This window comes from Panicum hallii, chromosome 7, assembly GCF_002211085.1.
Source record: "Panicum hallii strain FIL2 chromosome 7, PHallii_v3.1, whole genome shotgun sequence".
NCBI classification, from domain to species: domain Eukaryota; kingdom Viridiplantae; phylum Streptophyta; class Magnoliopsida; order Poales; family Poaceae; genus Panicum; species Panicum hallii.
In genome coordinates this window covers 20,692,367-20,720,235 of record NC_038048.1, presented here as the reverse complement: position 1 = coordinate 20,720,235, position 27,869 = coordinate 20,692,367, and the positions used below count along the sequence as shown (strand labels likewise).

Here is a 27,869-nt window from a genome sequence, read left to right as displayed (position 1 = left end):
CTGTGATCCGATTACATTGTAAACTGATTGCATTAGTGCTCTTAGATGTCGTGGGATCCGATAATAGTGTTGTACGGAGCTGATATCGGTCAAAATATCCTGTATCGCGGCGATGTAACAATTCAATCTCTATTTCGTCCGGCCCGTCCTCTTGATAGACTTGGCATAGAAGGAGGCCTCTCGCGCATGATGCTCCAATTCGACTTTCATGGCGAGGAGCTGCTAGTGTGCTGCGCTGCCTCTAGGGTCCGGGCAGCCTGTACTTTTTGCAATTTGATTTTTTTCTAAAAAATAATTTACGTTTGAACCTTTAGATGACGTAAACTAAACTTTGAACCCCGTGGGTCGGCGACTCGGGGCGCCGTGACTCATGACGCCCCAATGATCCTAGTGTTGAAAGATGAGTTTATGTCGCACAGAGTGAAAAATTTTCAAAAACAAGGCCGAAATGCAGAAAATTCGGCCGGGCAGCCCCACGTGCATCTGAGCTTGCGCGCGCTCAAGCCCCAAGCACCGCTGCAGAAGTTGAGACCGTAGACGTTAACCTGTCGAGTATGAAGGAGAAGGCAGCTCAAGCTCGCGGCACTGGACCAAGTCGGCGGAACAGGCCCTACCACTGCCGGAGCCAGGGCTAGCACGAGAGCAAACATGGCGCGATAAATAGGGCAGCGGCGACATGGAGTTGGACAAGTGTGGTCAGGCCATGGCGCTGGGAGCCACCTCTCGATGATCTGTGCCAGCGCCGCCACCGCTCCTAGCGTGACCATCAGTTGAATCGAGGAGCGTTGAGCAAGAAGAAAGTCATGTCTGGAAAGGGTAGGAGGCAAGTCCACGCTGCAAGGGTGAATTGGCCCGGCTGTTGATCGCCGGCGATGCGGAGGTTGCGGCCAGATTTGTTTACAGAGCTTTTATATACTCGAACCAAACAAAGCGGGGGATCGCTTAATCTGAAACCAGTCCCGGTGCAATCACATCCCATTTACGCTTGCATTACAGTTTCTAAACCAAACAGCACCAAAGTTCTTTGGTCCAAGTGAGCAAACCATACATACACCGTGGACCAAAAGGACAGGTGCCAAAAGAGTTCTGCAACGAAAACCCTGCCCCCATTCAGAAGAAAGCCAAGTATATTACATAGCATCCTCCACATACCAACGCTTATCTACCAAAAACTAAAGCTCCAGCACAATGTACATCTATTATCCACTGTAAACTTGTACATGGCCAAAAGGATTTACAGTGCCGAAAACCTAATCCTCATCTAGCTACTCAAGCTCCCGAAAACATTTGATTATATACAGGAAACATAACTCCTAGAGTATCACCTAAGTACCCCCTATGAATCCATGTATCAAAACATAATCTCCACATTACCCGTACCACCTGCTGGTTATATCGACGTCGATGCTTAAAAAGGGATTAGCACGCATCTACAGCGCATCTACAGCTGTACAGATCGGAGACTGCTGTTGTTGGGAACTCTGGGACACCATCCTTGCACGTTTCTCTGAAATCAAGTACAAATATTAGAAACTGGAAAGCATTTGTTCCAGGAAAAGTTCATCGAATTTTTTTCATATTGTGATACAGCAAATTTGATATCTGAATACCTCCTGTAACAATTAGCTTCTCAACACGTGCAACAATATGCTTCCCGTATGTGTAATTCTTCAGCTCACTCAAGTGTAACTTGATGCTTGAAAGGATCATCTCTAGGTACTTGTCATCACAAGTCTGAAGGACTCTCTGTACAACATAGTTACCAAACTGATCTTTCATCAATTCCTGCAAAACAGATGGAAGTCTAGCAGTGTCAGTTGAAAACCTAGCAGCTAGCAGACCACACAGAAGCCTAGAACACATAATATCCAACAAGGCTCTTATGAAATCAGCAACAGGTGTGAAATGAAGTTAATTAACCATCTTTTAGTGTGGTACAGAAAAGATATAGGGGCTATCTAAAAATATGCAAATGTAATCTTACTGTCTCAGAGCCACTGTGAATAAAATAAAGTAGGCTTAAAAGGTTGAATGGTTTGTCTATGTAATACTGTGATGTACCAGCTTAGCAACTAGAACGAACCTGAAATGTTTGACCAGAAGAAATGATTTCTCCAATAAAGCTATCACGTTCTTCAGGAGTTCCATTAGCCAAACATTTCTCAATGACATTGGAAGCAAACTTTTGCTTGCTCAAGATCACCACTTGTCCAGAGAGCTTTTGAATAATGGATGAACGCTCTTCTGGCTTCCCGTGGTCCAAAACATGCTAAAGAATTTTGAAATGAAATTCATCAAAAAACCAAACGAGTACAAAATAGGCGAAGTTATCAGAATCATATGAGAACAACATAAAGTTCCAATGTTTAAGAACCTAAATGCTTACAATATAAAGTTCCATTGTTCCAACCGAAATGAAGGCTACAACTGGAAGCAGCTACTCTGTTCTTTATGTGGTAACAGTTCACAATCCATTTTCAAGAATTCACAACAACTCCATCGACAAAACGTACCACATTTGCGTTGCAGTTTTCTAATTCAAACCAATGATCAAAGTTATATGTCCAATACGGTGAAAACTACAAAATATCATTGGCAAAATTGTTTTAATTGTGATGTCATCCTTAAGTCTTACATGAACATATCTTTTAAGATCCATGCAACACAACATTGATTCAGAAATAGGATGTCACATAATACAGACCTGTGAAGTGAAAAGAACAAATATTTCCAAGAGATGGGACAAAACTACCAATACACCTGGTTACATTCTAGTGTCATTGAAATACCAGACCAGGTTGCTCAGACAGTCTTCTAGTCTTTCTCAAGTGACATTATTTAATCTTACGTTAAGTGTTCCCTAATTATGCTTGTATTTCTTCAGGGTCAACTAGTATTTACAACCTTATAAAGCATAGATATAAATACCACTAACACCAGCTAACTCCTTGATACTACTACTATGGTGAGCAACCAAACATAATCAATAGCAAGTTAAATTCAAGTTGCACACGCACATACAATTTCTTTTACAAACTTAGACAATCAACCTCAGTGCAAGCGAATCAAGGTCGAGAAAATTCACATTGGCTTAAACCATCATTCAAAATCTAATTTCAAAGTGAATATTCCAATACTAGCCATAGTGGGTTGCAAAAGTGACTGTACCAATGTACCATGGAAAACGACAGACCAGACATTCAAATAAACACATACACAAATAGAAAGAAATAACATACTTGAACAACATAGTTCCCAAATTTATCATCTGTCAAATGGAAGGTTTGCTGCACAATTTCATTCATGATAGCACTTTGAGTCGCTGGATCATGGCAATGCTCCAGAACTCTCTGCAACAATCAAATTAGTAGTTACTACATGCAAGCAATCTAACACTTCTTTTAAGAAACATAATTATGCATTCTGTACCTGAATAACTCTGCAGCCATATTGATGGGTACAAAGAACAAGAATTTGTGAAAGAATAGGCTCAATAACAAATGGAATACGGTCTTCAGGAACACACTCAATGCATTTCTGGATGACATGGTTACCATTCTGATCACCAATACATTTCAGAACAGAATTCTTGAGCTCATGAACAATATTGATCTTCCGATCCATGTCAACTACTTCCAAAACCTGTTAATATTGAACATCACAAATGATCTCATAAAGCGCCAAGGGGATAGATCAAATTTCACCGGAAGTGGCGCAGAAGATCATCAAAAGAAAATTTAAAAAAAAAATCAAAACCCATCAGGTCATAATATTTCAAAAGTAGGGCAACAATTTTTTGTGATGATAATAACCAATAGATAGGAAGAACAAGGCTAAGGAGATTTAATCACATGCAGTAACTCATAAGATAACTTCCTTAAGATCAGAATTAATATAAATTAAGTTGCCAATGAAAACCATGTAGGCAGTGCAGCTGGAAGCAGAGATTTCCAAAAGTGATTAAAATTTTTTATTCCATGATTGTGTGTATTGCAAGTTCATTAATAAATCAACATAAACACAAAATAAGTGTATTGACCTGCAACAGAAGTTCATACATTCATAGTTAAACAGGCACTAGTCACCAAAGTGACTGGAAAGAGTAATAAATGACATGAGAACACAACTGGAAGATCTAGGCCAGACTTAAGTTGAGAAATGTACAGGTTAGCCATCACCGTGCCATTCCACTTGGCCACAATGTCAATAGAACTTTGGGTGCCCTGTAGGGGATTTTCCAATAAAATACCTAGGTATCCCACTCCATCACCAAAAGCTTAAGAGGGAAGACCTACAACCTTTGGTTGACAAAATAATTAAAAGAATTGCTGGATGGAGAGGGAAACTCTTATCTTATGCTGGGAGACTAGTTCTGATCAAAACTTGCTTATCTAGCATTCCTGTATACTTGATGTCCTTTTTCAAGTTTCCAAAGTGGGCTTTAGAATTAATCAACTCTCACTTAGCTAACTGCCTGTGGAATGACTTTTGATGGGCATGGTAAGATTCATTTGGCTAATTGGGATATGGTGTGCATGCAAAAAGAACATGGAGGGTTGAGGGTTCCTAATCTTAGGGACCTCAATATGGTCCTGCTGGGATCATGGATAAAAAGGTATTTAAAGGGGGAGAATAAGCTGTGGTATGAAATTGTGAAAGAAAAATACACTAGAAATGCTGTCAATATATTTTGTTTACCACATGCTCCTTCCTCTCAGTTCTGGAAAGGTATAATTTGGGCAGTAAAGGCCCTGAAATTTGGGTATAGGTGGCAAATTGGAGATGGGGTGAAGATTAGATTTTGGGAGGATATTTGGTTTAGAAACTCACCCCTAGCTGTGCAGTTCTGGGATCTGTACTGCATTTGTGATCAGATAGGCAAATCAATAGCTGAGGTGTGGAATGAGCAGGAGGTCAAGCTAACTTTTAGGACTTTCAGTCAAACTATGTGGGAAAGATGGCTGGAGCTAGTTGAGGTAGTGTCCAGTATGAGGTATACCTCTGATGGGGATGCTTTGATCTGGGCATATGAGAGTAGAGGAGAATACACTATAAAATCTCTTTATGCTGTTATAAACTTTAGAGGGGTTCAGCCGGTTTTTGTGCCAGCTGTGTGGGAAATAGTTGTCCCCCCTCGAATACAGGTCTTTCTTTGGCTGTTGGCCAACAATAAGGTGATGACAGTGGATAACCTCTTGAGGAGAGGGACAGCCAAGCCTTTAGAATGTCAATTTTGCAAAGAAAACGAATCTGTACAGCACCTCTTTTTTAACTGTGTGGTTGCAAAGTATGTGTGGAATTTAGCTTTTATGTTCACTGGAGTGAAAATTGATGACTACTTATCTTTAGCTAGTAAGTGGCTGGATGAAAAGAAGTTTGGTGCTGTCAATAGTATTGCTGCTGGGATCCTGTGGGGAATCTGGCTAATAAGAAATGATTTTATCTTTCGGAAATTACAGAGGCAGGACATCAAGATGGTGCTCCGGAGAATCTGGATCTGCATGATGGCATGGATACCAAGATGGTGCTCCGGAGAATCAGACAATGATGCACCTGCTTGGAGGTTCATAAGGACCCCCTTGGCAATTGCCTGACTGCAAGGAAGGTGCTCATGAGGAGGCTGAACAACGACTGGAAGGCGTACTGAAGAACAAGGAAGAAAAGAGCCGTTGTCTCTGTTTTTCTCCTCCTGCAGTCTTTGTTCTGTTTCTTTTGTTCTGAACTCCTCTGTACTTCAGCATAGCAGCCGTCAGTCTGTCCGTGGGTTAGGCTGTCTCCTGCTATGTGGCTGGTTATCAGTTTCTGTAAGCGCTGAACATGCTACAAACATGCTGCTTTGTTTCGTTTGGAATGGAGCGGGGCAAATGTTGTCTGTTTTTCTAAAAAAACAATGTCAATAGAAGATGAGTGAAGCAACAACGACCAAAATTGGATTGCCCTATGATGAATTGAACCATCCTAGATGAGGCCAATCCTCAAACCAAAAACCATCTAATGATCTGTTATACCCTTGATTTTTCCAATGATGAATCAGTAACTAAGGACATAAATCAGATCGAGCTTCAAGAAACAACCAAAGTTGTGACAAAACTTCCATAACAATGCAATGACATTGAAATGAAGAGAATGTCCTAGACTAACTTAAGAGGCACGGAACCACCACAAGACATGAAACTAGAGTTGATTAATTTGAAATAACGTTAACACCCCTATGAACAAAGTAACATTGTAGGACAAGGGAAAAGTTAGGTTGTTTAAAGTCATGACACATAAGCTAGCAGCCAAGCCGATTACTATTTCCCATATTTATTTTATTAAACACTAAACAGTGGTGAAAATTAAATTAAAAGACTGGGACATAATCAAATACGCATTTTATTCTTGAATGGAAGGAGTAAATCACTAACATAACTGGCAGCCTTTATACATTAGAATAAATGTAATATTATTTATATTCTACACAAATACTAATTGCAGTCCCCTCAAGAGGGCTGCCTCACAATACTCCTTGGAAAGAAAAAGTAAGATGTTCCCACAGTACGTGCTTTTATTCATCGATAATATCTTTCATTTTGTTCAAGCAGGGAACCAAGATCGGGCTTGGCATAGTTACGAGGTTCCCGTTCTATTTAACTAACACTAACTGAAGCTAACCGGAAGCTTTCTTCTCATGCGGCTATATGGTTCATCTGGGGGGGAGATCGAGCTTCAAGAAATTGTGAATGGTCTTATCAATACACAAATAAATCTTATGTCACCTCAACCTAGGAGAGAATAAGCTTGAAATAACCTTGAAATTGAAAGTTAGGCGAAAGGACAAGGAAATTTGGTAAAAGTTTCGGGATCAAATAGCAATGTCATCAAGCACCCATGCCAGCCAACCGATCACTTTATATGCATGGGATAAGCTAATGCCTTTTCATATGAGCTTCTAAAAACATTCATGTGGAAGGCTGCAGATTCAATCCATTTATATGAAAAATGGTATTAGCCAGATTGATGTGTGCTTCATATGTTTGACCTCAGTACAGGTACATGCAAATGTATTGTGTAATTTATATATACTAAGATTTGGAGAAATATCATATAATTGCAGGTTTTAAAAAAAAATATAATTATAATTTTCAAATTCAGGACTACTATTGGAAAAGAGCCCTTGCAGATGTTGCCTGCGCGTTCACAACAATCAGGACACACAAAAGGTGCAGAGTATAAAAGGCTCATGTGTTAATTAAGTTCACAGGTTTGTTGGCATAGCTGTAAGCACCACTGACCTTCTGAACTACTCTGCAACCATACATCTGGAGGCTGAGTTGCAAAATGTGACCTTCGAGCTGATCTGCCAATTGGATTAATTGACTTTCTGTAGCGAACTCGAAAAACTGTGAACATCACAATCCAAATGTCAGGTTTACCCAAGAAATACAAATAATCAAAACAGGATAGACATATATACCTTCTGGATAACATAATTGCCAAAAACATCAGTTGTTAGAGCAATTGCATTGGATAATATCTCTGGGAATATTTTCTCCCTTTCATCAGGTGATGCATTTTCAAGTTTTTGCTGAATAAACCGGCTCCCATATTGATCCATACTGCATTAGATGAGAAACCAATGAGATGAAGAAAATTTGAATGGGAAAACAGAAACTGCAGATGAAAGAAAGACTTGCCTAACTTCCTTGACATGGCCCAGTACATCAACCAGATCCACTGAATCAGCACCATTTCTATCTGCATTATCCAAAGAAGGCACATCCAGGTAGTTTGCTAATGTATTATCGTGATAGAACTGTGATCCAATATTTCTAAAAGTTGCCTTTCTGTTAAAGGAAAATAGCCTTGATTGCCTATCACCATGAGATTGGATGTTCCCCGGGTTGGGATGAAAATGGGATCCAGATCTTTGCATTCTTGCACGGGGAAAACGAGGCTCATCATGATAGATCCCGCTATCATTATACAATAGATTATCATCCTGCAGATATTCTTGCGCAAGTAGATCCTCAAGGAACGCCCTTCGATTCCTAACATAATCCAAGTCTCTAGTGCTAATGTTATTGTATCTATTGTTCATGGGGTTGATCATATTAGACATAGCTGTGTTGCGAGAAAGATTAACTCCTCTAGGCAAGTTGCCAGATCGCATCATAGCTAGCTGTTCAGCCAAAGATAAGTGATCAACATCCTTCAAGTGATGGCGACTCATCCTTGAAACATTGGAACCATCTAATGCACTGGTCTGCCTGCGTAAAATACCATCTCCATATATTGGTGGCAGACGCAAATCCGACCTAGGTGAGCCAAAAACATTACCAACCAAAGGTCTTTGGTTATCATCACCAATTTTAGTACAGAAATCTCTTTGACGCTTGAGTAGTTCATCTAGAAGCTCATCGCCATGATTCCATTCATCCATTACTCTATTATTAGACAGCTTCAACCCAGATAAAGCATCTGAAAGGTCAGAATCAGACATGTAGGAAGCATTAAGATCCCTATTGACATTCATTTTCTGTATGTTCGACATGAAGCGATTCTGGACATTTCTGCGATATTCAGCATTGTCTGGATCCATGTCTGTCCAAAGGGAACGCATATCAAATGTAGAGTAGTTCGCCATAGCACCACCGTTATGAACTATGCCCTTTCGAAACTGCTGCTCATCCAAGTCTCCTGGACCATTAAGCAGGAGGCCTGGTGGTCCCACAGATAAAGATGCAGAATTACCAAAATGTTCCTGAAGCCAAAAGATAAAACCCAAAGTTATTTTGAATACATACATAATGAAAAAAGCTAGAAAAAAAGTAAATTGTTGCCTCTTCTTGGGGAGGGGGGGTGTTGGCAAACAAGAAATAACGCAGGTTCTTCCAACAAAAGAAAATAAAAATAACACAGTTACACAATAAAGAATGACTAGACAATCTGAGAGATACGCGGCCTTATGAAGAATTTGTTGGTGCACATTAAATCATTAAAGCATGCAAACGTAACATTGAGAGTCAGCCGCAGCACACCTGTACCAGAACAAATAAGAAAACTTGAGTTTATAGCGGAAACTTTTAAGTTCTAAGCAATATAGAAGAACTTGCAACTGATTTCCTTCCTGAGTAAGGTAACAAAAACCCTGCATGCATGGGGTAGAACTAATAGTCGAGCCTTAAAGAGTATGAGCAAGAAACGACTGTGCCCTTGCCAAGGTGGTAAGGTGACTCACTTCACATGAGCACCATGTAGAAATACAACAATTAGGAAAAGGACATTTAGCAAACCCTTATTTCGTACACCAACAAAACAGCCTCCACAGCTCCACTCCACTAACCCCGTTACATCTCCCACAATCTTCGCGTGAAATCTAACCCGCAGCCTGAAAAAATGGCTCTCCTCCAAGCACAATAATGTAGCAACCACCAGAGCACAGGCGGTGATCAGTGGACAACAGCAGCTAGGGCAAGCTGGACTAGCGTAAGCAGCGATAGGAACAGCTTAAAACTAGTTTCTCCATTCACAAACCAATCCAGAACCCCAACCCTTCATCAACACCAAAAAAAGGAAAGGAGTCCCCCTGTCTCCCCCTTCCACACAGCCTTCCACACGTTTCCCCATTTGCAAACCAATCCAGAACCCCAACCCTTCCACACGTACATGCGCGTGCATATAGAGGCCTAGCTAGTAGCTACCCAAGAAGTTAGGCGTTAGCGACCAAGGAACACCAATTACTAGAGGAGTTTACAACTTGGCATCTGTCCTCTGGCGTTTAAAACATAATGTAATTTGACAAGAAAAGGTTAGCAGCAGAATTACACCAATTTTATTGTCCAAAAGGTTTTATGATTTTACAAAAAAAAATAGTCCTGAAATACGCGGAAGCCGTTACAAACTTTTGAACTGAGGACTATACCCAAAAAAACACCTTGACTGTTGTATATGCTTCCGTACTGGCTTTTAGTTTAAAAAATACAGTCAGTCTCTAAAAATGAAGACAGAAATAGATATGGACTAAAATACAGCCAGATTATAAAGAACCATAACAATTGTCGAACTGGATGAAAAAATGTGTCTCTTGCAACGTTGAAGATTTCCCCTCGAATTAATTACAACGACAATCTTGGTGAGTTATAATCCGAGCAAACCATTCAATTTGAAGTCCTGAACATGGAAAGTGGGCATAGAAAACACAATTCCTAAGTGCCAGTAATCTAAATAATACTATGGCAAACATCATGTACAGAAGCACCTCGAAATTCATATCCATATCCGCCTAATAAAAAGACATCCAAGCATTCTAATCTAAAAGACAAAAATAACCACATGCAGGAACTCACGGAATGCTGGTCAAAAACATCTTTTTTTCTGGATCGAATGAAAACCAACAAACGCTAAAGATCAAAACTTTCATGTTCCTGCCAACTTCAATGCCCAGAAAAACCGTAACATATCGATCCAACAGGCAAAAAATAGGAATCCGAACCAAACCATCAAAAAACACAAGAAAAACGAAATAATCCGAGCAGCAACCGGGAGATGCATCTCTACTATTTACAGTATTGGAGAATCTGCGAAGCTATAGAAAACTTATCCAAGGAGGAATCGAACGCAACCCCAACCTTACCAATCTAATCTACACCCCCCGAACAAACCAAAAACGTCGATGAGCACAAGACCAGCAACACATCCTCACCTGCGCTCCGGCGGCCCCGCGGCGCCTGCTGACCTCGTCGAGCCTCGCGCCGAACCCGAGCCCGTCCATCCCGGAGAAGAACGACGCCCCGCTGCCGCCGCCGCCAAACATACCCTCCGCCGCCACCGCCACCGCCGCCGCCGCGCCCTCCATCGTCGGAGGCGCGCTGCCGCTGCGCAGCGGGTCCCAAGCCCGCCCCGCCTCGCCATCCCCACCGCCGTCGCCGAAGGGAGCCATCTCCTCCTCCTCTCGAAGCCCCTGGCGCGCGCGCTAGCGAAAAATTGGGTTGGGTTTGAACGAAACCACCCGCAGGGGCCGCGCCGCGCGGAACAAATGGGTGCGCGGGTGGGTTGGGTGGGTGGCGGCGCCTTTTCTTAGGGTTAGGGTTTCCGGGGTTTTGGGCTCGCGGGTTTTGCAGGGGCCGGTAGGGAATGGAAATCTCGACGGCGGGACTAGGATTCGGAGCTGCGAAAGCGGGAGATAGGAATGCGATTCCGTTTGGGAGCAAGGCTGTGCTGGTTGGTTTCCATAGTTTGAACATCGAGCGTGCATAGATAGAGACAACGTCGAGGACGAGAGAAGGAAAAACTTGGATTTCCATATGTTGATAGTGTACCGTTTTTACACTTATATTTGTTAAATTTAGGAGCACACGCCCAAACTGAATATTACTTATACTTATTTAAATATTAGATTCATTGTGATAAACCTACTTATCAAGGAGACGGAGGGCCCTCCGTCTAACCTTTAGGTATCTACCACCGCCACCTTTGCAGTATGTCAACGCTAACGGTTTAAAGTTTGCGCATAACATCGATTACGTTGGACCACTAATGAGATGGTCGTGTTCTGAGTGTGCCTGCCAGCCCATAACCTTCAATTCACGATGCGGCAGAACCATCAAATTAAACTTAAATTAAGTGTGACAGCCATCATTTTGAACACATAACTCACATGACACGTAACGGTTTATCTCGGTAGTTCGGTTTTAAGCAAAATAACCTATCAAAACAAAGACTAATAGTCACATAAAAATAAGCATAGATAATAGAAGCACGATAGAATTTTACATAAATTAAGGTACAACACGGAGTGTTTTACAAGCCGAGAGTAATTATATAAATAATAAAATTCAACACATACATAAAGCGGAATCAAAGAGTTTGAAACACATAAAGTCAACTAAACGAAGGGATAGACAACAATGAAGGATAGTCTGTTAGCATTGGATCGGCTATCGCGCGATTAGATCGGAAGAAACCGTGTACAACTAACACAAGCAGAGTGATAGAGAGAGAGAAGGAGAAGAGGCACGGGATATACCTTCGTGCCCTTGCATCGCAGCCGATGTCGTCGTGCCCGCCATGGTCGTGCAGTGCAGGTGCTCACGGTGGCCGAGGCGAAGGCGTGGGTGCTAGTAGTGGTCGAAGTCCGGGTCGCGTCCACGGGCTCGGGGTCGAGGCGAACAGGGTCCGGTGATGGTGCTTCCCGCCGCTACTGCGCTCAATCTAGATCGGCTAGGGTTGCAGTGTCGGTGGGGTGGCGGCGGCCGGCGATTCTCGTGACTCGTGCCGCTGGCCCCCACCTGTCTATATAGCACAGCGCGATGGGGGCCCACCAGCTAGGGACGAGCTGGGGCGCCCCCGATCAGGGCGCGGGGTGAGGAGGCCCATCGGGCCCGTTAGGGTCCGATGGTCAACAGGAGATCAAACTAACAGTCTCCCCCTTGATCTCACCCTATACTTTTCTTTTACTTTTACTTTTTCACGTTTCGTCATAGATTTGTGCATAGAGCTTGCCTTATCGTCACGATCATCGGTCGATAGATTTAGCAGCTACAATACACGCTTCCATTCAGAGACGGATTCTTTAACCTTTTGGGCCCTTGTAGTCCGAAGATCACAGGCTATCCCTTAGCCCCATGCCGGCTACGTGTTCCTTGAACACGCTGGGTGGTAAGCCTTTCGTTAGTGGATCTGCAAGCATTTTTACTGTGCTTATATACTCGAGATTTATAATCTGATCTCGGACTTTATCTTTCACAACATAATATTTTATATCTATGTGTTTGGCAGCACCACTTGTCTTGTTGTTATGTGCATACATTACTACGGGCTTATTATCGTAGTACAACTGTAATGGTCTAGATATGTCATCAACCATTTTCAGACCGGGTATAAACTTCTTTAGCCAGTTCACCTGCCCCGTAGCCTCATAACATGCAACAAACTCGGCATACATTGTGGATGATGTAGTGACGGTTTGTTTACAACTTTTCCACGATATTGCTCCCCCGGCAAGGGTGAACACGTATCTTGACGTGAATTTTCTATCATCTCCTGCATAATCGGAGTCTAAGTATCCTACGATACGCAGAGATTCTGTTTTTCTGTATGTTAACATAAGGCCTTTGGTTCCTTGCAAATAGCGCAGAACTTTCTTTACTAACTTCCAGTGTTCTGATCTTGGATTACTCTAGAATCTGCCAAGCAACCTGGTAACGTAAGCTATATCAGGGCGTGTGCACACTTGTGCATATTGTAAGCTTCCCACAGCTGAAGCATATGGTACCATTTTCATTTGATCAATTTCATATTGAGTCTTGGGGCATTGAAATTTCCCATATCTGTCGCCCTTAACTATAGGTGCAGGTGAGGCACTGCATTTATGCATGTTAAATTTCTTTAGGACATTTTCTATATATGTCTTTTGAGATAGTCCTAATACCCCTTTTAATCTGTCTCAATGAATCTCGATTCCTAGAACGAATTTTGCTTCACCAAAATCTTTCATCTCGAAATGCGAGGATAAAAATTTTTTCGTTTCTAGTAGCAGACTGACGTCACTGCTTGCCAGTAGAATGTCGTCCACATATAGGATTAGGAAGATATACTTCCCATTCTTGAACTTTGCGTAAACGCAATTGTCCTCAACATTTTCTTTGAACCCGAATTCTTTTATTGTTTTATCGAACTTCAAGTACCACTGTCTTGAAGCTTGCTTTAGCCCATAAATATCAACAGGAGATCAAACTAACATAGTCGACTTCATATGTATCCCAGTAACGTCAGACCTGATAGGTACCAAGTTTCTCATGAACCAACAACCCAACCCTCATGAAAGTGACATCCATCCCAAATTTGAGAAGCAATCTGCTCCTCAAAGTCACCAGAGACACAACCTAGAGTAAGGGTCAATAAAATAACCATGAATATAAATACTCGATAGGGCTTACTCGACTATGTAACAGACACACGACCTAGAGTAAGGTCAATAAAACAACCCAGAGTATACTACTACTCAACAGGGTTTACTCAACTATGGTATATACTTAGCTGACTCTCAATATGCAAGGCAATTGTCGTTTGCTATTTTCATTATGCAAAAAAAGCATAATACAAGTTTATCCTTACTTTCAAAATTTTATCTCAGATTTACAAGTCGAATTTCAGCAATTGTCATTTGCAAAAGTAAACTAGAGCAAGCATGATAAATACTTCATTCATTCTCTTTTAGTAGACTTATTTCACCTTGCAGAATGACCAAGGAGAAGGACTTTACCTATCATTCAATTAATTAAATCATTATGTAGTGGGAAGATTTTTCGCTATGACTCCTTGGTATCAGGTCATTGTATGCATGCACCAATTTATTTAATTTATTTTTAGAGGAGTTACTCGGCATGAAAATCAAAAAGGTCGTTTGTGTCATTTTCAAGATAGCAACTTAAATAATCAACTTGAAAGTAATAAATTTGTCACCATTTCATATCATTACTCTACGACACGGCTCAATGTTCAAGGTTAGATAAGAGGTATTGCGAATCGACTCGATTTACATCCTTATAAGGAAAATCTAACCACATGACACGTGTGGCAGAACCAACCTGAATTATACCGGCTCAAGTACGCGAGTCCACTCCAGAGGGCTCCAACGTGCTTCAAACGGTATAATCCCTTGGTCTGTCGGGTAGCGTCCCGATAAACCACCGATACAGGATCAATAAGGTTATCTCACACGAAGGTGAGTCCAGAGATACAGTCACCATCATATTCTACATCACAGGGAATTACATTACAAGAGTTTCTAAAGTAGTACGAAGTTTCAAATCTAGAGAAATTATTACCAACTGTTAAAGTTATGGTTTTTGGCAGCGGAAAACATACGCGATGATTTACAACACGTCGTCAAGACGGATATCATGCTAAGCCCGGGTACGACATCACTTGATATCACCAATGTTGGCCGGGGACGGATCCCATTCCAAGGATCAACCATCTGGAAGAGCACAGGGCCAAGACAGGGGAAGAGTAGGGTCTTCAAAGACTTTACCTGAAAAACATAAAACTAGCAAGGCTGAGTATACTAATACTCAGCAAGGCTTACCCGGATTTGGGTATACTGTAGCCCGTAACTAGACTCATGAAGGCATTGCAAAGGTTCTGGGTTTATTTTCAGCTGAAAAGCAACAAAGAGTATAATCTACTTTTAAGTTTTAGCTTTTAGATTCTAGCTTGATTAGCCATTCTAGGTAAGCACCTATACTAAACAAGCAAGATAGAGATTATCATCCATCAAGATTATTCCATCAATAATTACACTTCTTACTCTATGTGGCAAAAGGGATAAGCAGTCTCAATCTCCACGAGAAACGGACAATTCCTGAATCAAATTTCAACCTTGCAAGGTAAACCTAACTCACACGCTTGGAACATCCAAAGATCGTTCCAAAGCAACTGTTTCCCTTATATTCCGGGTTATGGATCAGGGCCACCACAAGCGACTGCAGGACTGTACGCACACCAATTGTGCAGGACATACGTCTGTAGCGCGACTACAAAACCCGTATTCCTGTCTGCCATGCAGAACATACTCCCACACGTTGGTGTGTGTAAACATAAAATAAAAGTCGAGTGGTGGAGACGTGTCCATTTGCTGGGCCATTCGGGTACTAAGCTTACCGCTTACCATATTTCGTGGCATGTGGCTAGTACTTTGAAACGTTTAGCCACCACTACCACACATTTCGACCTTAACCACTTTTAACAAAATAGATAGGGTTTACCTCCAGGTCATGATACAGCACATGACCCTATCCATTATCCTTATAGTGGTTGTAGAATTGTAAACAAGCAACTCCTATATCGCGTGAGTGACAGGAAATCACCCGACTTTTACCAGTCCTATTTAGCAGAGCATCTAAACGATGAGGACTCAGGTACAATACATTGGATCCCTAAGATCTTATGCAACTAGGGTTTCATTTCAACTCCTAGACGTAATGCAAGATATATAACATAATAATGGAATTGTAATAAATTGAATTACTGGGGTATGCATCGGGGCTTCCCTTTACTGGTGGGACTGGAGTCAGGGATGTTAGTATTGTTATATTCCGAACTTTGGTTCGGAGCTTCAGATAATCCCTTGGTGACATTCACTTGGTCTTCAGGAATATCCTCCGTAGACTTCTGGAAGATCTTGTAGGTACCGTCTACGGAAGTAGTCGTATCTACATGCAATGCAACATTACATTCAAAGTGTGCACATAAAATTATCTTACTTCACAATAAAGTTGCAATCCAACACTCATTTAATATATTACTCATATAACAACCTAAAAAGATCTGAAACTAAACTTAGACAGAGCTTTAGAGGGACAACTAATTAAGATGGACTATTTGTTGAAGATTACAACATAGCCGATTGGAAACAATAGGGGTTCAGTCGATAGATTTGGTAAAGAAGGGAGCTCTCTATACAGTTTTAGGAAATCTGCTGATTTCTGTTTAGAAGAGAAATCAGCATGAGTAGTTTTTGTATATGAGCAGAAGAGATTAACCGGTTTGGTTTCACCAAAGGTTAAAACGGCTGATAGAGATAGGAATATTAAAGGTACAGTGTTTCAAGGATAGATCAAGGGAGGATCTTGCCGATTGGATTATCAGCATGTCTTTGGTCTATCTAATTGGTTGGTGCATTGGTCTTGGTCTTAACCGATAAGGATGCATCAGGTTTAGCCGATTGATGTGCTTAGGTCGTGCCTAACAGAGGCGTGTCTGCTATGTTATCTTACTGATCTAGGGTTGTGTACTTTGGCCTGTGTAGCCGATGGATAGGTGCATTGGGTTCCTAATTGATCGATGAAAGCATCGATTACTTTAGTAGAGGGGTGATTTGAAGCGTCCCCCCATCAGGAAAGACTTAAAAGTGTTACTTTATCAGTCCCAGGAGGCTGACAACACTTTTATTACATCAGATGGTACATCACCGTACAACTCTTCGCGGTAATGGGCAGTGAAGCACCACTATCGCGAGGATTACAACAAAAACCCATACTACTACACTGACTACGAAGAGGGGATCATCAGAGTCTTGCGCCATGCGGAGCTCCAACGGTGACCTCACCCACAGGCAAGACTGGGTGCAGGACGGAACCCTACTCGTTGTCTTCGGGGATGTAGTCGGGATCTTCCACTGTAAAAGTGAGAGTGGGATGAGTACAAACGTACTCAGCAAGTCCAATCACACCGCGGAGGGGGGTTATAACAGAATTAAATGCATAGGATATTCCAAGGATAGAGTTGCAGTTCATTTGCGAAAACACACTTATATGCAGGGGTTCGTTTTAAAAGCACTTTTCAAAACGAGTTTTCCAGTACAAAAGGGGGCACACGATGTTGATCCTTCCGGATCCAAGTTTCAAACCGCCACCGGACTCCCCGTCCGCCGTAGCACACGGCACAACTGCCGGATACTTTCCAAACAACTCACACCAGCTCGACCATTCCCAGGGAGAAACACTAGTTATGTGACCACACCGTAACTTGCCCAGTACCGTGGGCACGGCTATTCGAATAGATTTTTAACTCTGCAGAGGTGTGCAACTTTACCCACAGGTGGGGTACCACAGCACGAACACCTTAGTGCCGGTGCAGATCCCATCGAAGCCCTTACCCACCTTAGCTAGACCTGACTAGCCACCACGGGTTCTATCAAGGGGTCATTCGACCTGTCACCGAGGTTTAACCGGGGCATAAGTCACACAGAGCTTATCCCGTCTCCTTGATCACCCGTTGCTCCCAGCCCTCCTGATGGCTATCAGACTAACTAGTGGGGTTAAGCCAAGCTGTTGCCCATACAACGGTCAAGTGGTTTGCACGACAGGAAGCTAGGTGAGACGACACATCAACTCGGTCCTTAGGGGTGACAAGATGGATATCTCCCTTCCACGCTCAACCACCCAGGTACGAGCACACCATCGGCAATTCACACAGAGATGCCATCCATCCCGTCGGACACACCTTTCAAAACCACATTTTATCCTTCCCACACACACGCATTTTCTTTATAAAATCAGGTGTCCAAGGTATGGTTATCACAACAAGGGTGGCTATCCTACCATGTTTACGGCACGCAAAACCATGCAATCTTTTAAAACAGGCCACTGGGTCGTGTTTATAAAAACTAGGACAAAAATATGCATCAAAGGGCGGAATTGAACTTGCCATCGTCAAACCCTTGCGGGAAGTCCTGATCGAAGCACTGTCCTTCGGGTTCGGGGTCGCAGAACTGGTCCTCAGTTGCTTGGTCGCGGTCGGGAACCTCGTCGTTTACTCCGTGTCCTACGACGCAAACAAACAGACACACAATCAAGCGACAGAACTAAAAGCTTTTATCGTTGGGCTTGAATCGGAAATAATTTAGTTACGGAGTTAGGGGTGGTATCTCTGGGTGGTTTCTTGATGGCATGGCTAAAACTATACTATAAAAGGCGTGGTAAAGTTTCGGGTCGATCGGAGGTCGTTTCGCACATAAAATGACGCGCTAAAGGTGGTTTCAGGGCTTAAACGGGGGTCCAGGGACTTGTTCGTAATTATCTAAAGGGGGTAAGGGCTTATTTGCGAATCCTAGAAATATTCAGTATATGCTAAAGAGTGTCAGGTGTATCTAGGTTTACGTGACGAAGGGCTCGAGTTGAGATAATAAAAAGAGTGGGGTTTCTTTTGTAAAATGGAGTGAATAGGGGTGCTCCTAGAGAGAGGGGGGGTTTCTTGGGAAAACAGGAAAACAGTAGGGGCTTTGGGCAAAATGGCCCCCTTTCTTCCTCCCCTCGCTAACAGGAACAGAGGAGGAGTGGGGGGGGGGGGCGCCGGCGGCCAAATCCGGCCACCTAGGACCCGGGGCGGCTCGGGTGAGAGGGGGAAAAGAGAGAGGGGGCCACGGGAAACTCGTTCCCGGCCTCACCTCGGGCCGGGGTGGTGCGTGGAGGCGGGGCGACGGCGGGCCGTGGGTGGCGGCGGAGGCGTTCGCGCGGCGGCACTGTGAGCCAGGAGAGGAGCGGGCGGTGGCAGTGGTGAGGTGCTGGGGGTTGCGCGGGGGCCAATTTATAGCGGGAGAAGGCGGTGGAGCGGAGGGGAAGGGGGTAGCGGCGGCCGGCGGGCGGTGCGGGCGCCTTAATGGCGGGCGGCCGCTTATGGCCGTCGCGAAGCGGCGTGCGGGCGGCGGCGGCTCGGGCACGTGGGCGGGCGCTGTGGGCACAGGGCGGCGCAGCAGGGGGGGGGCAGGACACGGCACGGCGGGCGGCGCGTCGTCGCAGCTCGGCGTGCGCGTGCAGGCGGCGTGCGGCACGGCGGGCGGCGCGCCACGCGGGGGAAACAGGGCGCGCGCAGGCGACGCGCCGCACGGCGGGCGGCGCGGCACGCGGCACACGCGCGCGCGGGCGCGGGTGGCGTGCGCAGGCCAGGGCCGTGGCTCGGCACGGCACGGCGCACGGCCAGGGGGCGTGGCACGGCGCGGCTGTGCGTCGTGGCGCGGCCGGGCAGACGCTGGCGCGGTGGTGCGGCAGGGGTGCGCGGCGCGCACGGGCACGCGCGCGTGCGTGCGCGAGGGAGGAGGGGCCGAGGCTCAGTGCCAAGCAGGAGGGGCGGCGCTCGGGAGCAGGGAAGAGGAGAAGGAGAAGAAGAAGGGAGGGAAAGGAAGAAAGGGAGAAGGAAAAGAAAGAGAGGGAAAAGGGAAAGAAAAGAAAAAGGAATAGAGGGAGAGAAAAGGAGAAAGAGAAAGGAGAGAGAGGGAGAAAGGGAGGGGCGCGTCGGCGCCGATCGCGGAGGCGACCGCGGTCGGCCGGCCGCGCGCGTGCGTCGTTCGCGTGTGGCGGGATTCGCGGCGCGCGCACGCTGCGCGAGGAGATCGGCGAGGGGGAAAAAAGGAAACGCGTCGGCGCCAATCGCGGCGGCGGCCGCGGCTGGTCGGCCACGCGTGTGCGGCATTTGCGCGCTGAATCGCGCCGGCGCTAATCGAGGAAAGCGGTCGCGCGCGTCGACAAGCTACCGAGCGGTGCAGGACGGGACAGTGGCCTGGTTAGGGTTAGGGTGTTGACGTCGGGTGATTTCTAAACGAAGCACCCTAGCGCGTGTTTTAATTTGGTGGATTTTCAGGGCGTTACATGATTCCTAAAACAGCTGTGTCTTAACTGAGATGTGCTTAAGTGTTATCCTAGGTAACTAGGTGTGGTTGTATCGGCTCGATTACGTCAGCACAACAATTGAGTGACGTACAGCCGATGGGGTTATCTAAGTTAGACCTGTTACGAGAACTAGGTGTAACAGAACACTAATATCGGATTAGGTTGATGAGACCACAAGTGCGGAATTAGACTAAAGAGGATGTGGCTGATGGGTTTGTGCCGATGGGACATGTTCTACAGATGTGCAGCTGACTAGAGTGTGGTTTAGGGTATGTGACCGATAGATATATAGCCGATTTCCTAGCTGATAAATCGGCTGATAGAAGTGTTAAGGATGGGAAAACTAAGGATTGATCGGCCATATTTGACCGATATGGAAAACAACTAGAATTGGCTTAGGTCAGTCGATAGCAAGAATCCTAAGATCGTGTGTGCATTTCCGATACATCGACTATGTGCAGCCGATGTAGGACAGAACAAAAGAATTGTATCGGCAGTAGCCGATATTAGAAGGATAACAACCGTATTAGCTAACCAACCGATAGTAGAAGCATATCAAAAGAAATGCATCGGCTAACAGCTGTTACACAGAAGTATCATAGACTCAAAGGAAGTGGATGCTTAGCGGCTGAGCTGATAGCTGACGCTGAAGCATAGCTACAAAGATGTATTAGCTAAGCAGCAGATGCACATGAACTAACAAGGATTCTTATATGAAGAGGACCTTAAAGAGACTGCAATCAAGACAAGGACAACGTCTTGATGGCAAGGATATGAGCACTCGTGTGAAAGGATTAACTAAATATCGCACATCTCCACTTGAGACATACATCCTATGATTTACCTTTCAGCTACAACACATGCATATAACATAAGGTACAATTAAGCACTCATTCCCTAATATTTAACTTAGACCACAAATCAAAGACTTTCAACTCAAGATCATAACATAAAACTTCTTACGAAAATCTATGAAATGTAGAAGTTCACTGAGTTGAAATAAAGAAAGCTCTGAAAATTTTACAAAGAACACCCTAGAACTTTCTAAATCGAAGCAATTAAGTCCCTGGTCCGGGAAAACAGAGAACAGGAAGATAACGATGATATTCCGGCAAAGGGGTTGCCGGCATTAGGAAGATTTAGCGAATCAGGGCAAACCTTGGGGTAGCCTTGGTTGTGGAGGAGAATGGGTGGAAAAATAAATTCCTGTGGTGAACAGGATCGGCGATGAGAAGTGCTCGACGGTGACGAGGTTCCGTGGGTGATGAAGAAGCTTGCCGGGAAAGGTTGCAGTGGGTGGAGAATGGCCGGAGGGATATTCCTCACGGTGACCCGTGGCGACGATAGTCGGCTTTGCCACGGCGACGATGTTTCAGCGAAGGGATCCGAAGAGGCTCGATAAGAGGGTTCACGAGCTTTCTTGAGGTGTTGTGATCTTGCTCGGACGATCGGCGAGGAATAAGAGTTGCTGGATGTCGTGGACCATGGGACAAGACGATGGAGCCGGATTGGTTCGCTATAACAACTCCTCTACGAACCTCAGGGTTTTCCCTGCTCACGGGCTGAGCCTCCACTGCTCACGCGCGTGTGCTGCAGAAACACGGTCACGGCACACCCGCGTAGCCTCCTGCAGGACCGCCGCGCTTGGTTGCATCTCTGGTGCGCCGCTTCTGCTCTGCTCCCGCATCAACGGCCCCCAGCCTGCATGCGCGTGGTCGGTTGCCTTGCATACACACGCGCTTGCGGAAACGAACCGAGCCGGCCGTCAGTCCTGCGTCGCGCGTCGGACCTGCATCACGCTGCTCTTGCCTCGACCTCCACATGAGTGGAGGGAGCTCGTCGTGCCTGGCTGCACCGCGGCACTTAGCCACCTCCTACACCAGGTTTTGCACATCCGACCGCCTCGTGCCGTTGCGCAGCTTCTCCTTCCGAACTCGCCGCGCCATATTCGCTACCTCTGCCTCCGCGAGGGCCGCGATCTGCCTGCATTAGGGCCGTGCCTTCCGCTGCCTTCTCCTCGACGGCCTCCGACGTCCTCCACGCGTGGTCCCGCTGCTCCCGTGCCGATCCGCCTGCAGCCACCGCACTGCAGCTCCTCCCGCACCGCGTGCGATCTTCCTGCACACCAACTCGATCACGGTCTGAGCTCGCCCAGCGGGGACATCGCCATGCGCTGCACGTCGTCGCCCTGCACATCATCGCTCTACACGTCGTTGCCCTGCACAGCTCCTCCTGCAGCCGGACCCGCGTTCGCTCCGGCCTTGCCGCGCCACTCCTGCGCGCTGCTCTGCTCCACCACCGCTTTGTGGCAGAACCGCCTGAATTATTCCGGCTCAAGTGCGTTAATGATCTCTATACAGTTGGCATTAATTCAATGCACTTCAAATGGAACAATCCATTGGTCTGTCGGGTCTCTGCCCGATACAACCACGGTTCAACAGGATTGAGGCAGGTTTACCTCGCACGAAGGCGAGTTTACCATCACAGAATAGCTCATCAACTTTTAATTTACAGACATTCAAGCATTATTACAAACCAGATTCAAACCTTAGTAAACTTATACAAACAGTGTTCAAACTGACAAGCAGAACAGCTTGTCCAAACTCACGGCGGAAAGAAAAGATTACGCGACTACACACGCTGCGAAAGTGGACACCATGCTTAGCCCAAGGCCTGGTGTCACTCCGGAGGGTCACTGCCAACTGGGGACGGATCCCACTCCACGGACCAGCCAAAAGGAACAGAAGTTGGCCATGCAGGGTTGTCCGTGGGGTTCTCGAAGGTTATACCTGCAAATGGTATTAGCAAGACTGAGTATTCTAATACTCAACAAGGCTTACCCGGGATTGGGTATACTTTAACCCGTAACTAGACTCATGAAGGCATTGTAAAGGTTCTGGGTTCATTTTCAGCTGAAAAGCAACAAAGAGTATGACTATTTTCCAGTTTTAGCTTTCATATTCTAGTTGATTATCCATTCTAGGTTAGCACCAATACTAAGCAAGCAAGGTAGATATTATCATTCACCAAGATTGGTCCATCATTAGTTATACTTCTTACTCTATGTGGCAGAAGGAATAAGCAATCTCAGTCTTCGTGAGAAGCGGACGATTCTGAATTGAATTCAACCTTGCAAGGTAAACCTAACTCACACGCTCGGAACATTCAACGATAATTCCGAAGCAACCGTTTGCCTTTCATTCTGATGCGTGGACAGGCCACCACAAGCGACTACAGGACCGTACGCACACCAATTGTGCAGGACATACGTCTGTAGCGTGACTACAAAACCCGTATTCCTGTCTGCCTTGCAGAACGTACTCCCACACGTCGGTGCGTGTGAACATAAAAATAAAATCGAGTGGTGGGAGGTATGTCCACTTGCCGGGCCGATTGGTTACTAGGCTTACCGCTTTACCATATTTCACGGCATGTGGCTAGTACTTTCAAACGCTTAGCCACCACTACCACACATATCGACCTTATCAACTTTTAACAAAATAGACAGGGTAAAACTTCAGGTCATGATACAGCATATGACCCTGTCCGTCATTCTTATAGTGATTGCAGGATAGTAAACATGCAACTCCTATATCGCGCGAGTGACAGGAAATCACTCGACTTTTACCGGCCCTATTTAGCAGAGCGTCTAATGCGATAAGGACTCGGACACAATACATTGGTTCCTATCATTCATGCATCTAGGGTTTCAATACAACTCCTAGACTTAATGCAAGATACAATATAAAATGATATAGATTGCGGTGTAAATAAAGTAGTGGGATATGTCCGGGGCTTGCCTTCTTGAGTGGGGTTGGGGACAGGAGTGTCAGAGGCTTCCGAACTTTGGTTTGGGGATTCAGTTAGTTCCTCGGTGACATTCGCGGGGTCTTCGGAAAATCCTTGGTCTTGTCCTAAGACCAACTCGTAATCTCCGTCGTCGAGCGTCGTTGGTTCTACATGATATGCAACAAATTAATTGAGATGGTGTTTAAGTGAAAGATTTTATTTCACGACAAAGTTGCAATCCAAAACTTAGCACATATGAACTTATGAAACAAGGGGGTTTTATCTTTTAAATTATCATTTATACTTAGGTTATGGTCATAGTATTGAATTTATGGTGAATAGAGACTAAAACATTTGAATTTGAATTTAAATTTCAAATTTAAATTCAAAACTTGGGTAACTAGAATTATAAAGTCTTAAACATTTAATTATGGACTAATTATTAACACATTAGATTACGACAAAAAGATCTACTTAATTAGGCCTAATAAACATGCTTAACTAATTTCAAATCATTCCAAATTGAATTGTCCAAATTCAAAAGAAGTTAAACTACAAAACAGTGTTAGATTTGAAATTTTAAGACAAGATCACACATGACCTATAGAAGCTACTTTCTAAAAATCATAAGAAACAAAGCTATCATGCAAAAGTTATGTACAAAACACTCCTTACCTTAGATTGAAAATAGGTTCAAAAGTATTTGATTTCAAACTAAACTTTATTAATAAAAGTTGTAGGGTTTGAAATCTAGTTCCCAACAAAATTAGTTTTGCAATTTTTGGATTTTTCTACAGTTTCCTATGAATTTAACAAGACAGCAACATTAATCACATGAAATAACAAAAGGGCTTTGCACTGGGATCCCTGGGTTTTAACACTTAGACCCTTAGAAACAACACAACTGTCACGGATATACCCTTGCCGGCACACGACGGCGTCTGGCGTCCCTGTCTCTGGCGTTCTCGCCGACGGCGAGGTCCGGGGTGGGAACGGATCGATGCAACGGGACCTACGGGAACTACTGAACACGATGGAGGGTGATGTGCTCAGAAGACGGAAACGGAGCACGGCCGGCGACGAGCAATGGCAGTGTCCGCGTCGGGGCGTCATTGTTCCTGGTGAAGGGCTAGCGAACATGGGGGAACGCGGCGTGCATGAGCACCGGGGAAGTACGAGGATGCTTTCCCCCAAGTCAATTGGATAGAGGTAAGCCGGGGAGGAGTGATTGACGGCGGGGTGGAGCTCGGGTTCTCACCGGCGATGGCGGCGACCGGCGTTCTGCAAGATGGGGCAGCGAAGGGCAGCGAAGGAGGGGCGGGTTCACTTCAGGAGGTTGATGTAGTGCTGATGGCGCTGTTGGTCGTGGCGAAGAGGCCCTGTATCGGCAGGTCGACGAGAAGCCGAGCGGCGGCAGTGCTGGGAGTTCACCGGAGCTGCGGGGAATGGTGTTAGGGTGCAGGAGACCGAAATTGGGGGGGGGGGGGTTGAAGAGCACCAGCGGATCATGGTGAAGCTCAGGCTGCACTGGATCGGGGTCTGGGGGTGGTGTGGGCGTTGGCCGACGGTGACCAGGAGGTGTGGCGGAGGTCCGGTGTGCACTGGTGATCGGGGCAAGGAAAATTGAAGGGAAAAACAGTGTGCAAAAGCTAGGGCGTGCATAAGGAAGACTAAAGGAAGAGCTCAAGGTCCAGAAGAGGTCGTGGTCGCGTGCAAGCAGGAGCTGGCGCCTCGGCAGCACGCGTGGCGGTCGCGGCGGAGCTCGGGCAGAAGCTCTGCGACGTGGAGGACGCGGGGCCAGACAGCACAAGGGCGGTAGGGCGGCGGTGAGCTAGGTGAGTGACGCGTGGGCTCGCCGGAAGGTAGGGGGTGGTGCTGAGGATTACTGCAACGGCGAGCGGCGGCAATGTACAGCTCGGGCAGGAGGCGGGCGACGTGGCCGAGCGAGGAGAGGCCAGCGCGGGGGCGGGAAGCGGCGGGCAGAGTTCAGGGTGACACGTGCACGCGCGCAGAGGGATGCAGGAGCAGCAGAGGCGGTGCACATGGCCGGACTGCAGCGGCGGCGTGCGACAGAGGTGAAACAGAGGAGGGAGAGAGAGGGGTAGACGAAGAGGGACTGAAATGTAATATTAGAGAAACGCAGGGACTCCACTGTAAAGCATCACTATCTTTTAAACCAGTGCTCAAATGGAGATGGGCCCAAAAATAAAAGTGTATGGTTTTTCAAAATGTACAACTTTGCTTTAAGGTTCATCTGCAGAAGAGTAATAGTTTTGAAGTTAACATAAAACTTAGTAAAGTTTTCAAACTTTATGTAAATCCTATAGATAAAACTTTTCTACACTTATATCCAAGGGTAGTTTTACATATATTTACGATTTAAACGCAAGTTTTCAACTTTTGCAAGACAACCCTCATACTTTTGATTTCTTCCCTCCATATTTACCCATTTAGCACAAAAGGACCTCTAGTTAAAAATAATTACATAACTAATCACTTTTCCTTAACATTACAATTTTTAAACACGCTTTTTCCACATCTTGTACATAGCAACACACTAAAAACCTAGGGTATGACCATGCTATCTACCTGAGTGTCACAGCCTTCCCCCCTAAAAAGAATCTCGTCCCGAGATTCCGGAATAGGATGGAGTTGAATACTTAAGTTCGGAGGTTGGCTTGGAAGAAGTCGGGAAAATTATGCTGAAGATAAGATTCGGTTTCCCACGTTGCTTCTTCTTCTGTATGATGGTTCCACTGAATCTTATACATTTTGATGGTTTCTCTTCTGGTACTCCTTTCTTTGGTGCCTAGGATCTTAAGAGGATGTTCCATATAGGTCAGATCGGGCTCGATTTCGATGGCTTGGGAATCGATAATTTTGGTAGGAGTCTTAACACACTTCCTGAGTTGGGATACATGGAAGATGTTATGGATGGCCGCTAATTGAGAAGGAAGTTGGAGACGGTAAGCTACAGGTCCACAGATTTCAAGGATTTCAAAGGGTCCGATGTATCGAGGAGCAAGTTTTCCTTTTACGCCGAACCTTTGAATTCCCCGAGTAGGAGACACTTGAAGATATACGAAGTCTCCGATTTGAAACTGTAACGGTCTTCTTCGTATATCCGCGTAGCTTTTCTGTCGAGATTGGGCTGCCTTCAGATTGTTTTGGATAATCTTCACTTTATCTTCTGCTTCAATGACCAGGTTAGGTCCAAAGACTTTACGCTCGCCGGTTTGTGACCAACTTAAAGGAGTTCAGCACCGGCGACCGTATAGTGCTTCGAACGGGGCCATCTTAATGCTTGTCTGATAGCTATTATTGTAAGAAAATTCTGCCAGTGACAAGCATTTATCTCAGTTTTTGTCAAACTGAAGTACACAAGCTCTAAGCATATCTTCTAGAATCCGATTTACTCGCTCAGTTTGTCCATCTGTCTGAGGATGATAGGCGGAGCTTTGAATTAACTTAGTTCCAAGAGCATCTTGGAGTTGCTCCCAGAACCGAGCGATAAATTGGGCTCCACGATCAGAAATGATCGTGTTAGGTATTCCATGAAGACGAACAATTTGATCCAAATAAATCTCAGCATACCTCTTGGCATTATATGTAGTATGCACAGAAAGAAAATGTGCAGTCTTAGTTAATCGATCAACGATTACCCAAATAGAATCATGTCTCAGAGAAGTATTGGGTAAACCAACAATAAAATCCATACTGATATCCTCCCATTTCCAAGAGGGAATGGGTAGAGGTTGAAGGATACCAGCAGTCTTCAGGTGACTGGCTTTGACTCTTTGGCAGATACCACATTCTGAGACATACTTGGCAATTTCTCGTCTCATACAAGTCCACCAAAAGTTTTGTTTCAGATCTTGGTACATTTTCGTACTACCAGGATGCATAGAGAATTTGGATAGGTGAGCGTCG

At 45.1% G+C, this 27,869-nt stretch overlaps 1 protein-coding gene across 2 annotated transcripts; it reads right to left on the bottom strand.

Annotated features, from left to right (window-relative positions):
- Positions 1-1,084: 1,084 nt before the first annotated feature.
- Positions 1,085-11,178, bottom strand: LOC112901099 (pumilio homolog 1-like). 2 transcript variants are annotated; one of them, XM_025969931.1, is made up of 9 exons: positions 10,685-11,177; positions 7,677-8,743; positions 7,457-7,598; positions 7,275-7,382; positions 3,430-3,642; positions 3,240-3,350; positions 2,084-2,269; positions 1,611-1,785; positions 1,085-1,507 (listed from the first exon to the last, which is right to left on the bottom strand). In XM_025969931.1, the coding sequence occupies exons 1-9, from the start codon at positions 10,919-10,921 to the stop codon at positions 1,431-1,433; spliced, it is 2,316 nt and encodes a 771-aa protein (XP_025825716.1). In that variant the 5' UTR covers positions 10,922-11,177; the 3' UTR covers positions 1,085-1,430. The 2 variants fall into 2 exon arrangements, with proteins under 2 accessions (XP_025825716.1, XP_025825717.1); XM_025969932.1 differs by lacking the exon at positions 3,240-3,350 and having other exon boundaries at positions 10,685-11,178.
- Between the last annotated feature and the right edge of the window lie 16,691 nt (positions 11,179-27,869).